The 16,037-nt window shown below is 39.1% G+C and overlaps 1 protein-coding gene and 1 non-coding gene across 2 annotated transcripts in view; one reads left to right on the plus strand and one right to left on the minus strand.

Moving 5' to 3' along the window:
- Positions 1-6,664: 6,664 nt before the first annotated feature.
- LOC103176188 lies at positions 6,665-10,978 on the plus strand. The gene is made up of 2 exons (XR_006084967.1): positions 6,665-6,784; positions 8,077-10,978. It is a non-coding gene; the product is annotated as a 1-acylglycerol-3-phosphate O-acyltransferase 4 (lysophosphatidic acid acyltransferase, delta) (transcript).
- A 2,350-nt stretch (positions 10,979-13,328) lies between these two features.
- The window catches only part of map3k4 (mitogen-activated protein kinase kinase kinase 4), a 62,332-nt gene continuing 59,623 nt past the window's right edge, over positions 13,329-16,037 (minus strand). Inside the window, exons 25-27 of the mRNA XM_042332756.1 lie at positions 15,488-15,594; positions 14,618-14,797; positions 13,329-13,974 (exon numbers count right to left, since the gene is read on the minus strand). Coding sequence (XP_042188690.1) covers positions 13,954-13,974; positions 14,618-14,797; positions 15,488-15,594 — 308 coding nt within the window. The 3' untranslated portion in view covers positions 13,329-13,953. The remainder of the gene's footprint in view (positions 13,975-14,617; positions 14,798-15,487; positions 15,595-16,037) is intronic.

Below are 16,037 nucleotides of genomic sequence, written 5' to 3' on the forward strand. Positions count from 1 at the left end.
TAGCTGTATAGAATCCCTTAAGTGCTCACTGTAGTCCATGTTTTTAATGTAGAAAAATTGTATAGATCCCTAAATATTAGTGGGACATTAGTATGGCAGGACATTGTTCTGTCCAATTGACTGTCTCGTGCTATATAACTCTGGGTAGGTGAGAACAGCATTGGGCTTCTCACTCCCTTTTCAGAATAGTCTGTTAATAGTCACTATTTAATCCCATGCATAAATAACCGTTTTCGATGAGAACAGAGTGGCAAATAAACAGAATAAATCTATTATGGAAAATATAAAGAAACATATTTGTGAGCCAGGACATTGATTTTCTCCATTGAAGTTGCTTGAAAAGACCAACATTTCTTAGCTTGAAGGATGTACTTTTTTTTAAAAACATACCAAGAAAACCAGTGAAATTAGTTGAACAGTGGTATTGTGTCCCAGATTGTGTCGGACTTTGGTTCTTTATGGTACATTGTTTTTCCTTTTTATAACTTAAATGCCTTTTAAGGAGTCCTGAATGAGGACAAGAGAAGATGAGAGTAATGGGATTGCTGCTGGCTTTATGTGAACACACATGAGTACTATCATTAGTTATTGACTTAATGAGTGGCATTTGAGGCGGTAAGTTTCAAGAATGTTTGAATGCAAATGTTTTTTGTCTGGCTTATTCAAATAGTATCTGAGTAACAAGTGCAGACAAGTGGAGTTGACAGATTTATGGTGCTGTTTTTAGAGGTACAGAGAGATTTTATCCCAAATTTTTTGAAAGTGCCCCCAAACCTGCCTTGTGTATAATTGTTCTTTTTCTTCCCCGAACCGGCCTGTTATATAATTGTTCGTTTTCTTGAATGACAGCCTTGTTAAAAATGAACGGTCTCCTCCTGTCAGTTTGTATTATAGCGTTTTAATCTCTGGATTTTTTTTTGGTGTTGGAACCTCATTTTGGTTCTGGGTCTTGTTACAGAAACGTTTGTCTGATTCTAGATTATTCTGTAAAGCTCTTTATTCAGAAAGAAGAGATATTCTGAATGTCTTTGGGGGTGGAGATGGATACGATTGCATTGCTTAAATACTACTTAGCAACATTCTGACTTTTAAGAACTTCCTTGTACTTTAGTTAATTCATTCCAGGACCTTCAGATTGGAATCCCTTACCTTACTCCTGCAATTACACGGTTTTAAAACACAAGCTTGATGTCGCCGAGTCACTTCTTGATGCTTCTCATTATCTCTCCTGTTATTTTTCAACCTTGATGGTACTTAAGTAGGGAGGAGAAAGCCCTGCACAGAAAAGATCTTTATAATCAGTCTTGTGTTCTGACCAGTCTTATTTAAGTCACAATTTCATACACACATATACACCACACACACATCTTGCATACCCTATTCCTCTTCAAATATATGATCAGTTTTCCCCTTGAAACTGCCCACAATATTTGCTTCTGCCTCTTCTGCCAATATTTGCTTTCCTGGGCTAGGTTTGTCAATTTAAAAAAAAAAGTGTTTTGTCAAATCAGCTCAACATTTTAAAAGTATGTAGGAAGGAGGCAGGATTTTTTTTGCACTTCTGTAAATGAAAGGTTTAAAGTGAAATGGTACTTTGACCAATGGATGAATGATGCTGCAACTCACTACCAGTCCCAAATGCTGTAGTTTTTGTAATTGAGAGAATGGCTCCCTCTGCTGGGCTGGGTTACAGATATTCAATTGGTTTCCTGACTCTTGATGGGGAAAGTTGACTTTTTCTGCTTCCAAATAATGTGCATTAACTGTCGAACAACTTTTTACAAACCTTAACTCGCATCTAACTTCGTCTTCAATAATATTTTTCCTAAATCGGCATTATCGAGTGGATGGAGCCTTTTCCTGTAGTTAGGGGTTTAATGCTGCTGATCATAGGTGAGACCCATATTTGCAATGATGTTGAAAGGTCGTCTGTTTGCAGGTTCCCAATATCCTCCTGGGGAGGCGGAGGTAATTGGGAAGGTAACATGCCTGGGCAACGGAATATCAGAATTGAGCCAGCCCTCTGTGGCGATCTTGGTAGTCCGGTCCTGAGCCGGACGGGTCCACAGTAATCCAGGGCACTGCTGATGACAGCACAGCCAGCCTGACTCATTGGCAGGATCTGAAAAGGCAGACCAGTCACTGGGGGGCAGGGAGTCATCCCACTCAGCTCCTGTTAACCCTGCAAGCCAAAGGCCAAACAGATAGAGTGGTGCTGGCTGGACAAGCAGTGGGAAAGCTTGCCGGACAGCAATATCAATGGCAAGTTATGTGGTTTTAGCTGGTTAGACTCCAGCAGTTACCCCAACGCATACTCTGGGGTCCCCAAGCCTTGGCTGTTGCCAACCTGTGCCTAATACTTTCTGGAATTAGGTAAGCAGGATGTGTCCCTCCAGGGAGAGAGTGCATATTTCATTCCAACAATCTAACTCTGGGATTTCCATGTGTGGGTGGGATGCATAGAAATCTCAGCTTAGTTTGGTTACTCTTAAACATGGGGATGGGTTTCCGCATGTGTCAGATACCCGGCTGACCAAAAAAAAACAGGTGCTCAACAACAAGTTACTTCCCACAAACAGAATCTGTTCACACAAGAACTCTCTGTCTTTCAAAACTATAGTATCCAAGAGCATAATCCAAGAGACAGTGGGCAAATGTTTGAAGGAGAGTTCAGTACCATAATGGGTTTCCTGTAATACAATAGGTAACTTCTGAGTATATGTGAATACTTCCAAGTTTTATTAGGAATTGCTTTTTATCACAGATTTTTGTCTTCTCAGTTGCAGGTCTATGCCACAAGGGGGTGGTGAGACAATATGCCATTTTCTCTTTTTCTATAAGCATGTGTATGCTGCATGCCTCGCTGCTGTAGAAAGGATTCTGCTTTGCCCATAGGGGTGTGTTTTTTATCTTGTCTTTGTGGGAAAGCTGACTGACATGATTTTACTGAAATGTAGAACATCACTTTTTGTTTGATGCTAACATTCATCCTTTGTTGTGCTTCCAGTGTGGTCTTCTCTAAACTTGTGCATTTACCAAAGTGATAACAATGTCACAGTGATGTGCTTTAGGTCTTTTTATACCTGTCTGCTCAAAGCCTTTTTTTCTCTGTCTCAATAACTAATTTTTGGGGATAGAATGGAGTCATTACATTGTCAGTTTAGTAATTTTAAGAGTAAAATTAGCATTGCAGTAAGGAGGTGTGCTAGTACCAGGCAAATCCACTGGTGGCAAAGTGTACATCTGTCTACATCGTTGTCCAAGCAACCTTCGTAAGCAACGGTTGTTTAAAGCCGCTGGGACGTAGCAGGAATCATACTATTATTTATAATTATTACTAGTATAGGTATCTTTTGGGTGCTAGCTCCCATCAGCGCCATAAAGTGAATGCAACCAAGACCCCGGGAGCTTGAGCTTCATAATGAGTTCTCTTGATTTTCAGGGTCTCATTTGTGTTGCAAAGGTACAATTTGCTGTGCAATATACCTGAAAACTTGATTTTAATTTTCAAGCTGTTTTTTCTTTACTCTCTGCTTTGTATCCAAATATGGTTTTATCTGCCTGAAGGCATGAAAATGTAATGTCCCAAGTGCTGCATTCTTGAATTGAATATTCAACACTTGGTTTTTATTTTTCCTCTTTCCAAAGTTTATAGGAGTATCAGTGGGGAGTTCTTGATAGGTTAAATTCGTTTTTAAAAACCCTCTGCTGTAGAGTTGCCAAGGCAAGCCTGCCCTGCAGCAAATACATGTTCCCGATGTAAATGTAAAACAAAACAAATTGGATAAATATCTTCATGGAGTTGCTGCTTTTAAATTAACTTTTCATGTCCCTGGGACAGTTTGAAATGACAGAACAGCTGGTTTCCCAGTCGTTTGTGATGTGGGCAATCCAGGTGTTTGGGTATTGCTGTAGACCCAATAGCCCAATCTGGTGTTTAGAGGACAGTTCAGTCTATTACCAACGGCCTATTTGCAGGACTGTTTTCAATTTGTAAAAAACTGAACCACAACTTGGGTTAAATTAAGTGGTGATTTAAAGGGGCCTGTAAAGAAACCAGTCTGCCACAAAAACACCTTTTTTAAATTTGGGGATTCTTTTATTAATGGAAGCAAATAACCTCAGACTGTCTGCTCTGAGGTTACTGAGTGCAAAAGGGAGGAAGCAACATGGAGCTTTCCAGATCGCATCCCGTTGCACGTATTGAGTATTGCTCAAAAGCTGCAGTTGTACGAAGTTTTCAGATTACCCCGCATTGGTTTAAAAACCTTTGCCTGTGAATGTCATGATGTGCAACGTTTCTTAGTCTGCTAGAATTATTGCACTGAATACAGGGGAGACTGGGATGATCAGTACCTAATATTGTGATTAATTATTCAGGTGCTGTCCAACAAGAGGGAGGTCCTGATTTGAGGTTTTAAAAATGGTTGTTTTTTAGTTGAAGTAACTGAATGAAAACATTTATGGCAGGGATAATTTCTTTCCTCTTTCCTTTCCTTCCCCACTTNCCCCCAACGTTTCCAATGGGCAGGCACACAGCTGGTGCTTTTGGTTTTCGTTTACAAAGAACCACCATTTGTGTAAGGTATCAGACTTGTGAGTATCTTGTTATGCTCCTGACTAAGAATAGACACAGAAAAGGAGGGGTCAAGTTGCTGCACCCCAAACTTGTGTATAATGAACTTCAAAATAATTTATCCAGTTTCTGGTTAACTGGAGACCATTTCAATACAAGGTAGTGTGCTGCTAAAACTGAATGAGGACACACACTCCTGGGTTTGTTATTGCTATTGTGCAGGTACAGTAAACCCTCACTGCAGTACTCGCATGTGCTACAATACTAAAGCATGATATTTTTATGTTTTTTTTTAAAATCAGGCTTTGTGTAAATTGCCCTGTTATACAGTACGCATTCTGTACATTCACTAATGTTGGAGCATTGAGGCATCTTCGAATGGCTATTTGTCCTCTTTTAGTAGCTGTAAAACTGCAGTCTTGCATGCAGTGCATTGCTTACAAAGATAGTACACTGCATATGACTTATTATTGCATGATTCTGAATGTTTGAATGCCCAGTTTCATAAATGCTATGCAGCTTGGCTAAGATGGTCTGTCATTTATGATGTGAAAGTGGGTATTGAATCTAGCCACTGTTTGCCTATGTGTTTCATTGTAAACCTCTCTTGAAAATGGAAATGTAATACACATAGTCTGCTGCAAACCTCTTGTTCCACACTTAATGATGCACATTGTAAGCTTGGAGCAAAACACCTAATAGTATTAGCGAAAACAGCTGGTACAGTGGAGGCTTCCACTGCTTATAGTAATGGTGTGTGATGTTAGGAATGTCCATGCCTTTCCTGTGCTGCATTCTGATCTCAGTTGAGCTTTCTGAGAAAGCAACAAGCAGAATTTGGAGGAAGAGGGTAGAAAAGAGAGAGACTTCACATAGAGGGAAAACAATCTGTACCACACTCATGCTCCTCAAGGCCAGTTTGAAGAGGAGTGTTGGTAGGTGCTAAACTACTGGTCACACTGGGTCTTTCCTCCAATCATCTCCCACAAGAATGGTCGGGGGAACCTAAATGAATGAAGGCAACAACTGCTTACAGTTGGACCTTTTTATGGTTTTTAACTGAATAAATATGCAAAGTTTTTTATTGGATGAGCAGAATTGTAGAACAAACTAAGGTAAATATGTAGCTGACATAAGATGTTCAATATAATGCTTCACCTAAAACCCAGTGTGCATTTATATAGTGCCCTTCAAGTGCATAGTGTCTCAGAGCACTGTGATCTTAAATGTTACTTGCCAAAGGCTCTAGGTTAAAATTATGTGAAATTATTCATCTGATTCATAGTTCACTGAATGTCCAGCACCTTGGGGCGTCCTCCTGACGTGAAAGACGCTATACAAATGTTGTTGTTAATGTACACATCAGATTGTCGGGGCTTTGTAGCATTACCCAGTTTTAATCCATTTTATTTATTTTAAATTTATTTTAATCCAGAGAACTATGTTTTGCTTTTAGGAAGAGATGGATAGCTTCAATAGCTACAATTGTAATTTTATGAATTAATATTAAAGCTGCTTATTTTCTTACACTGTATTGAATGTAAGTGACATTCACATATGTGTTACTGTGCTTCAGATCGAAATGATCCAGATGCTTTCTTATGTGATGCTATTGGTTTGTAACTGAGTTGCTTCTTAAGACATGGTGACTTGAATAACACCTTTGACTTTGCAGTGATGCTGAAATCAAACCGATTGTAAACACTTGATTGGGATTTATTCTGACCTTTTTGTGTTCATGGTGTATTGCCTGATTTAGGTGATATTATTTAATTTCTAAACACATTATGTGTTTTTCACTCAACTCATTCTGTGAAACTGATTGTGTACATCAGAAAAGCAGACTGATTTCGATCATAACATCTGATTGAATGAATTAGTTTTGCCTTGCCTCTGTTAATTTAGCCTAGGTTGAAATGTATTAGAGGTTAAGCAGTTTATGACCACCAATCTTGCCAATTTTAAAACAAAATATATTTGATATATAGAATATATATTTACACGTGTCTCAGAAAAAAATTCCCCTCACAGAAAAGAGAAACTGCAACACGTTAATCAATTATTATACCACGCAACAGATCTGGCCCCTCATGGCCTGGGGGCCGGGTTGTGGGGGGGAAGCTATCTCTGCGCTCTCCACTCTGGTTAAAGCACCAAGGGATGCCTACCCTGGGATACTACCGTCCTCTACAGGGGGACAGTTATAAGGTGGGTTTTGTGCCCTCCCCCCCACCCCATAGAGAGGTTTACAATACACGCAGTGTGCACACATTTGCAGGAAGCTCTTCAGTAACAACTCAAATGTCCCGGTGTGCACCACATACATAAACCTTGCTCAGGTGCTCTTGCTAACCACGGCTATACATGGTATAACACCACACGTGTTTACACCGATTACACCTGAGAACATCATGACGGAGAACGCACAATATAAAACAATCCAGCCCGCGGTGGGGTGGAGCCTGTGCACCTCCGTTGAGATGTTCCCACCTGAGTTCTACTGCCTATATCTACATGGAGCAGTTACACAGGTGAGCCAGACCTGGCCCTGCCCTCCTTTATCTACACGACAGCGAGCCATTACAGCACTCTACTGCTCCCCCCTCTATGCGGAGAGACAGACATCGATTGGCGGAATGCTCTTTGCTTACAGGTTGAGCATTTCTTGGTACGTTACAAAGACATTGCATACACGCAAATGTTACATACATTGAGATTTGTGGGGAACGCTTTTGAATTACACAATGAGTGCCGCCTGCTACCTCCCTCTCTCCTGGGTAGGGAACCTGGCTCTTGGGGATGTGACGCCGAGGTGAACGAGGTTAGTACAGGAACTGCTCTGGCTGGGGTCACGCCTCATCTGGCCTTTGCCACAGCTGAACTGAGCTTCGGCGTGTCCCTCAGAACGTAGCTGATGTGAACTGTTACAGAGCAAACTGCAAGTACTTAGTTGACCTCGAGATGCCTGTTTGTGCGATTCTGCTGGGGAGTAGCGAGAAATTACACCACCACCTTTCAATTGAATATCTCTGTACTATGAAGGTGATGGTTCCGCTTTAGGAATCTAGCTTTAGGAATTAGATCTGCATAGTGACTTCTGTGGTAGATATGATTGATGATAATAATAATCCTTGCATTTGATATAGTGCTTTATCACTTTGAGATGTCTCAAAGCGCTTCACAGAATATGCTGAACGATAATTGACTGTATATTTTGTGGCCGAAATGCAGCAATTGCGCACAGTAGTGTCCCACAAACAGTCGTGGATTGAGTGACCATATTATTTAATTATTTTTGAAGGGATTATTACCCCCAGAAAAGCGATCTGGCAATTGAATAACAACCGGGTTCCTACTTACTGCTCGGTGTCAAGTAAGAAATCTTGCCTAACATTTCGTCCTGCCCAGCGGTAACCCAGGTTCTCTTGCTTGCGAGGTGAGAGCTCTAATCACTGAGCTACTATTGTAATGTCATCAAAACCCTGCTTTTGTTTCCTCAGCTTCTGTTGGCATACGGTGGATGATTGGAGTGACCGAGATCGAGAAAGGCTCCAACTATGGCAACAATGATATGAAATTGAAAAAATGACCCACACACGCAAATGGAGATTGGTAGTACCATTTAAAGGGAACAAATATAGTTTTGGAGATGGATTGTCATGGCAAATATTGGGTCAAGGGGAAGCTGCATCTCAATTACTACATGCAGATTGCTCTTCAGAGTTGACATCATCTGCACATAAGGATAGATTGGTAATCCTATATGGTGCTGTATGTGATGTGTGAAGGATTCACAAAGTAACAAGAAAAGTCAAATCGGAAATAAAGAATGTTGCACCAACAGCGTCACTTAAATATCTGACGTGGCTTGCGGTATTTTCACAAATGTTTCCATCTAATTGGAGTTTGCTTTGGAAGCTGGTGTCACAAAATAATTCAGTTTTTTTTTAAAAATTAACAATGTGGTTCTAACTTATTCAAATGTATTTTACTGAATAAGTCATTGTTGCGGGAAAGTGGGGGGGTGGGAGGGGAGGAAGCAGGCGGTGTCTTGTCACTACTAAGTGCTGATGTATAAATATATTTTGTATACTTTGCCCAGAGAGGAGGGAGGGATTTTTCAAATTATATGAACCAAGTGGGCAAGGATTTTAAATAACTTAGGGTTTGTATCCACGTGGTTGTGTCTGCAGTGAGCACTAAGCAGCGGTGAGGCACTTTCCCTGCAGGGAGGGAAGATTGTTGGGGATGTTCACTCCAGGCTGCTCTGGCAAAACCCACTCCAAAAGTTAGCAGAGGTCTGTAAATGTGCTGTTTGTTTTGCCTTATTTGGGGGAATGATGAGCAGCTCAGGGTGGGGCAAAACCCCTAAAATATGGGGATAAAGAGTTTAAATGTGATTATGAACTGTGGTATGGTGGGTGAATCTGTAACAATAATTTAGTCCAAAATACCCTGCAGTTCATTTCTAACTTAAATTGTTAAATAATATGAATTTAAAGGGAAGATGAAATGTAATAAATTAAGTTTCAACAACAATGCATAAAAGTGGTATTTTCATTTCTGTATACATTGGCCTGCTCAGAGTCTTAAGTTTCAATAAGTGGGGTGCTCCTGAAAATCAGACAGCTTTGGACTTTGACCCAATGCTAGTAAATGTTGCTGTGCTTGCGACCAGTGTGATTTCTGATTCTCACAGGACTCTTGGGAACCTGGCAATAAATTATGTTGCATGGGTCATATTGTCATTGGGATGTCACTAAGACATCATTTGAAGATTAGTTGTTGCTTGCCCTGTTGTAATAGCAAACAAGCACGTGGGTAGATCTAATGTTAGTTTCAAAATCCTGGTTTGAATTGATATAGTATGTACCTTGAATTGAACTACCTTTTAAGTTGGGTGAGTGTAATCTCACTCACTGCCGATTGCCCAGCAGCTTGTTTCAGTGGTGATGGACGGAGAGATGTGTTCTATAGTTCTTCACCTTCTGCTAGCCATATTGGTCTTGTTTTACAATTAGTATCAGAATGAGTTGTAGTAATGCAGTAATTCTCTATGCAGTTAGGAACTCACTTACTAAAGTGGGCAAGTCTTAGAGATGTAATTGCAGTGTTTTTTTTCTACAAAAAAGACACATGCAAACTCATCAAATAAAGGGAAAAAATTGTTACAAATCATGGATCGATGAAAAAACAAAACTAGTGTTAAATTTCACTGGACTTGAATACTGTAAACCTGTCAGAACATCTGCATATTGTCAGTTTACAGCAAGAGCTTTAACATACTTGTTCACTAATCTCATACATGAATGTACTGGGTTACTTTTCTTTCTCTTCCCTCGACATTTGTCTACAGATATGTTACTGCACAAGCAACGTCTTATTCATAGGGAAATTGGTAGAAGAAAAGTGTAAATGTAAGTATTGAAATTGTTAAATGGTGAGAATGCACAGATGAGTTCTCATTGCAGCCCATTTGTGTGTGGATACTACGGCTTTCAGAAACTGATTGCTACAATAACATAGTTGGAATGTTTTGCATCCAAAATGTATTGGTGGTAAAAGACCATCCTCACATGATGCACCCAATTTTGGCTCAGAGGGAGAAATAAGTGTCCATTTCTACATTCAAAAAAGTTAAAACAGCATTTGAAATGCTGTTTTGTTATTGTTGCATCTCAGCAAGCTGAAACATTACTAGCTGAGTGATTTGAAGTAAAAACCCAAATCACAAACAAGGTCTTTCAGACCAATGGCTTCCAAATGTCCCAACTACCTCTTTGAGCATGTTAACAAAATGTTTAAAGGTGCTTCTTCTTAAAAAACTGATTTGATTGAAGTAAATGTCTGAGATTATGCAGAATGTCAGTCAAATATTTATTAACTTTCTAGCAAAATTTACAAATACTGCAAAATGAAGCTGAATCCCATAAAACTTGGCGTGGAGAAAGGCTATCTTTCCAAAGTTTATGCTCTTTAGTGTTTTATAAATGCATAAATGTGAAGTTGGGATATACAACTCATAAGTACATTTCACACAATGTTTTGGGTGTAATCGTGCCATCTGCTGCCAGAGACAGGTATTACACATGCTATTTTAATTCTTTTGATGAGAATTTCTTTGAAGGGAAATTGCCTTTCCCCTCATTCTTCCCCTATTTCTGGTTTATTGCGTTGTGTATTCTAATTTATGGGGAGACAACTTTATTGTGATATTCTCCTGTTAACAGTGTGACAGTTGGTAAACTGGAAAATATTAATTTGAAAATGCATTTTGTTACACGGATCTTAACATTTTAATAAAAATGGCCAAAACAAAGGAGTACATTCACCAAGTGATGCTGTGGCAATAATTGAGATGAAGTGTACATTCTCTAGTTGAAGCCATTGTCTGTGAAGGAATCCTGTCTCTGTAGTTGCATTTTCTGCTTGGAAGAGAAACTTTTAATGAAAACACAGTAATAATTCAGTTTATTGCAGTGACTAATAATACAGCACAAACAGGACCAAAGTGTGCCATGACTTGAGGTTTAGCATTTCAAGTATACTGTTAGCAGCACAGCACTTGGGTGGGTGAGCTTTTCTTTGGCTTCCATGCCTGGATATACAGTACATTTTGGGCTAGTTTTAGCAATAAAATGTTGAAACTATTGTCAATGAATGACTATCCTAGCGGAACCATAATTGCAAATATCTGCATTGAATTTGTCCAGGTGAGCCCTTGGTCGGCTTGTGACAGATTCCTAGTACTGTTGGTTTATATATTTTATAAGGGATGCATATTAAACCATAACTTACCATTTTGACAAAATATGCTATTGTGACAGTCTCAAAAATCATGATGCCTCGTCCGAATTTGTACTGTAGATTTCAATGGATCAGAAGTGTTTCCAAAAACCACAGGCAATTTGGTTGGGTCCCAGTTTCGTCTCCCCCAATATTCACCAGTGTTGATAGGTATTTTCCCTATGTACACAATAATTTTACATAACATTTAAAGTGGTTTCTTTATTATTCTGATGCAAAAGCATGCAAGACAATTTGGTCTGTATTGATTGTAATACCATCTTATTAAAGGGACAGATATGGTTCCAAACCCACTAAAAGTCAGGTAGGTTCAGGATGTCATTAGGTGCAATTGTATATTGGTTTGCACTGCTGCCAATTTTAAAATATGTTTGTAAGCAGTTCTCTTGCGCTCAGCTTTCCTGCTAGACCAGCTCTTAGATATTTTAAAATCTTAACCCAAAGCTCGGCCTATGCAGTTACTGGTGAACAGGATTCACTCCATCTTTGCAATTAGAACTGGAAATAAAATTCTCGTCTCCAATTATTTTCACTGCTAGAAGTGATGTTGAATTGCTACAAGCAGTACAAAGCATAACTTACCTCTCGGTTACTATTTATGGTAGCACCAACTAGCTGCTGTGAAGAGTATTTACTTTGGCTTTAATCCAAGTTTTACTTTTGTAGTACAATAATATCAATATACCTTTGTAGCAAAAATGTATTTTTGTCAGCTGGTTAAACAATGGCCTCGCCTTTTTTTCCCATTGAAAGTGATTACAATTCAAAAATAAGTTAATTTTACTCCTGAAGGTTCTTACTGTAACAGATAAAAAATCATTAGTTATGCACATTTGATTATTTTCTAAAACAATTAGCAAAATCTATCTGATAGCCCTACTTTTAGTTATAGTAATGCTATCAGTTATATTTTGGTTACCAATGGACTTCATTTCAACCATCACTTGTCCAAACCTTAAGATCGGGAGGGCGCCAGCATTGAGCCACAACACACCAATTATATTCCTGTCTTAATTTGAGTGCCTTTGATTCCACATATTTTAATTCATTAGGTTTCTCCCTTTTCTCCAGCTCAATGATAAGCTCTGCCATTAAAGACTCAGACCTGACCCTTTGTGAAGGGGTGCTATTATAACTGCAAGTTGTTGGTGAATTTTTCCACATGCCCCAATAATGTGCTCTCTCTCTCTCTCTCTCTCTATATATATATATATATATATACACACACCTCCAAGCCCATTCTGTTCTTTGACTGGTGCGCTAACCCTCCAAAGAGTTTGCAATCAATATCTTCAGAAACGATCTCTGGGATGTGTCCTGGAAACATGTACCATTGAGTTTATATTTATGATTCTTTCTGACCTAGTCCAGTCACACATAAACACAATAGTTTATATAGTGGAGTCCTGTAGCTCAGTGGTTAGAGCACTCGCCTTGCAAGCGAGACACCTGGGTTCAATTCCAGGCAGGGCGAAACCTTGGGCAAGTTTCCTTACTCCACTGAACACTGCTGTGCTCAATTGGCTGTCACGTTTCGCTCACAAATATACAGTCAATTCACTTTACATGATATTCTGTGAAGCGCTTTGAGACGTCCAGAAGATGTAAAAAGCGCTATATCAAATGCAAGGATTATTATTAATAAGATCACTGCAAGCCTTGGTTTCCTTTGATCCAATTTGTAAGTCCTCACCTCTATGCCTTTCTATTTCAACCAGCAATCTTATGCAGCACTTCATTAAAAGTCATACTGAATATAACATCCATAGATTTTCTTACCCACCAACCCTCATCTCAATGCTACTGCAGCTAATATGAAAGGACAGCAGTTTGGGCAATGCAAGATGGGACAACAAACATGAATTGAACCGTATGTTCAACTATTTTTCCAAATGTAACATTACTTCCTTATTTGATAAAACATCAATAAAGTGCTATTCCAACAAACAGCAGAACCATTGAGTTTTAATGCAACACCCTTCAGCTTCAGAAGATTTACACAACCAAGGCTGGTCACACATCAGCACCGCAGTCTTCCTAAAATAAAGAATTTATTGGAAAACGATTGTATTTCATCAATCAAGTCTACAGTCCTTCCAGAACAAACTTGGATATGCAGACAAACTTTCACAGGAGTCAGTGCATTCTTCTTACACATTGAAAATAGGTGCTTAGCGCAAGAAACGGGATAAAAACATTTTACAAATCAGAATATTTGACAACACAAAAACTCCTTGGAACCTATAGAAAATTGAAATACTACAGATCAATATTACAGTTCCCAAGTTTTGGGGGGGCAGAAACTACAACAGTCTGTACAGTAGTAATGGCACTTCCAATAAAGCATGCAGCTTATTTTAAATTGCAAGACAGTCAAATGCCCAACATGTGCAGTCTTGGCCTATCAGCTTCACAGAAACAGCAGTACAGTGACCCTCGGTAGCTGTTCATGCAGTCTTCAGTTGTACAGTGTTAGAGATCGGCACCTTCCTGGCACAGTTATCGTCACTTGCAGTAGTGATTGCTTTTCATGTGTCTGGGAGACTCCTGGAGTCTGTGTTTTGGCAGCTTCATTCTTCATCACAGCAAACCTGTGAACACAGGATAGTTTCAGCCAGAATTTGCCCACAGGGATTCAAGCTAACACAAGTTACTTTCCCATGATTTGACTTAACACAACATTATTCCATGGACAGACCACTCCCCTCGGGTAGACCTTGAGAGGAAACAGCACATCTGGTTTCAGTGACTATGGGATTTTCCCAGCATGTTTAATCTGTTTACAACTTAAATGCATCATTAAAATCCTATCATAACTAAGACATCACTGGGACTAGAGCCAAGTGCAGCAGAATGTTTGAAATATCTAAAAAGTATCATTTTGCTACTACAAAACCCATGGATTTAAATTAACCTCAGAACAGTCATCATTTGACAGTAGCTCAGTTCCATCTGACAGCAGGTCCTTTAAAATTAAAATAGTGCAATGAATAGGACACCGTTAATCACAAATCAGACCTGGAAATGTATGGTATTCAGTGATCGTTAAGCTCCGTGAAACTGCACCAACCGGGGCACCCCAAAATTCAGTGAGATAAGGATGAGAGATATTTAGAAAGCTGTTGCCAATTGAATCCACTAACTGCATTCTGGCTGCTACTTTAAGGTAATAACAAGCCTTTGCTACACATTAAAAATCTTGCAATGATGCTTTACAATGCTCTGACAGCTCACCTTAACAAAAGGATGATCCAAGAGTTCACTAGCTGTCCAGCGATGCTTTGGTTCACTTTCCAAGCAATGGGAAAGGAAGTCTTTGCCTTCAGGGCTTAACCTCTCTGGGATGGGAGGCTTGTGACCCATTCCTACCTTATACATTATTTGAAAGTTATGTTCGTACTCGTGCCAGGGCCTCTGAAATTGGAAAAATGCAAGTGAGTTTGTTCTAAGGTACAAAAGCAGGCTAAATGCCTGGATGCAAAGTTTTTCGACTGAATCACAGACACAACAATTAAAATCAAGTAATGAAAATCTTTAACACTATCAATAAACAGATCCTGCCTGTAACATGAAATTGCTCAAGACCACATCTGTCATCTTTGCAATAAGCATCTTGAGACAGAGTCGGTTTCAAACTTGAAGTTACTTCATCAATCACACAGCCAAATGAATCACCGGTGTCAAATGAATAATATGTTCCCTTGATCAATTTAACTTTAGCAATGGTTTTCTTCTCCACCTCTAAACACATATTTATTACAAGATATTTATGATATTAAGTAATGGCAGTCTTCAAGATATATACATAATACAAATATATTTGGAACTGTAGCATCCTTTCATTTCTATTTTAATTGAAGACAAATGGGGAAAAAAAGGTTTACTCAGAAGGACTATTTGCACATGGACATTGTGCATTATTAACTCATCTCCAAATGCTAACACTTGCGCAAGTAAATTCACCAAGATTTGGATTCCAGATATTAAGACAATTTACTGGGGGTTTAATTTCATGCATTCTAAACTATAAATTTTAGATGATGACATTTCCGTTATACACAGAAGCCCACTCTCGCCAGGTATACACTCAGGAGCATTTCTCACCTTGCCAGTGACCATTTCCACAAGGACACAACCGAGGCTCCAGATGTCTGCAGCACGCCCATGTCCTTCACCCTTTGCTCTTGTTATAACTTCAGGGGCCATGAAAGCTTTAAAGCAAGAGAACAGGTGGCCTTTTTAAGAAATGCGGTCATGAAAACTCTTGCCTGCTCTTTTCCAATATTTGGGAATTATCTAGTCTAGATCTGATATTTTCTTACTAACATGTTTGTACCACAAAATCATGTAAATACTTGTGTCCTTCTCACTTTGGGCAGCAGGCTAACTTATCTAAAGATTGAGTTGCTATCTCATTCATTGAATAATTGGAGATATTCTCCCTGCTTCACCTAATTTCTTCCCCAGAAATTTAATTTGCTATAAGTTAAACCTGAATATCCAAATAGTAAAAAAAAAATTTGTTTGCTGCATAAAGATCTTAGCATTGGAGAGTTCAGAACCCACAATCGTCTGACCCAGAAGTGAGAGTGCTACTAACTGAGCCTGACATTTTTAGAATATTAGAATGAAGAGCACTTTGGGATTATTTATT

This window comes from Callorhinchus milii, unplaced genomic scaffold (assembly GCF_018977255.1).
Source record: "Callorhinchus milii isolate IMCB2004 unplaced genomic scaffold, IMCB_Cmil_1.0 Scaffold3, whole genome shotgun sequence".
Classification (NCBI taxonomy): Eukaryota; Metazoa; Chordata; class Chondrichthyes; order Chimaeriformes; family Callorhinchidae; genus Callorhinchus; species Callorhinchus milii.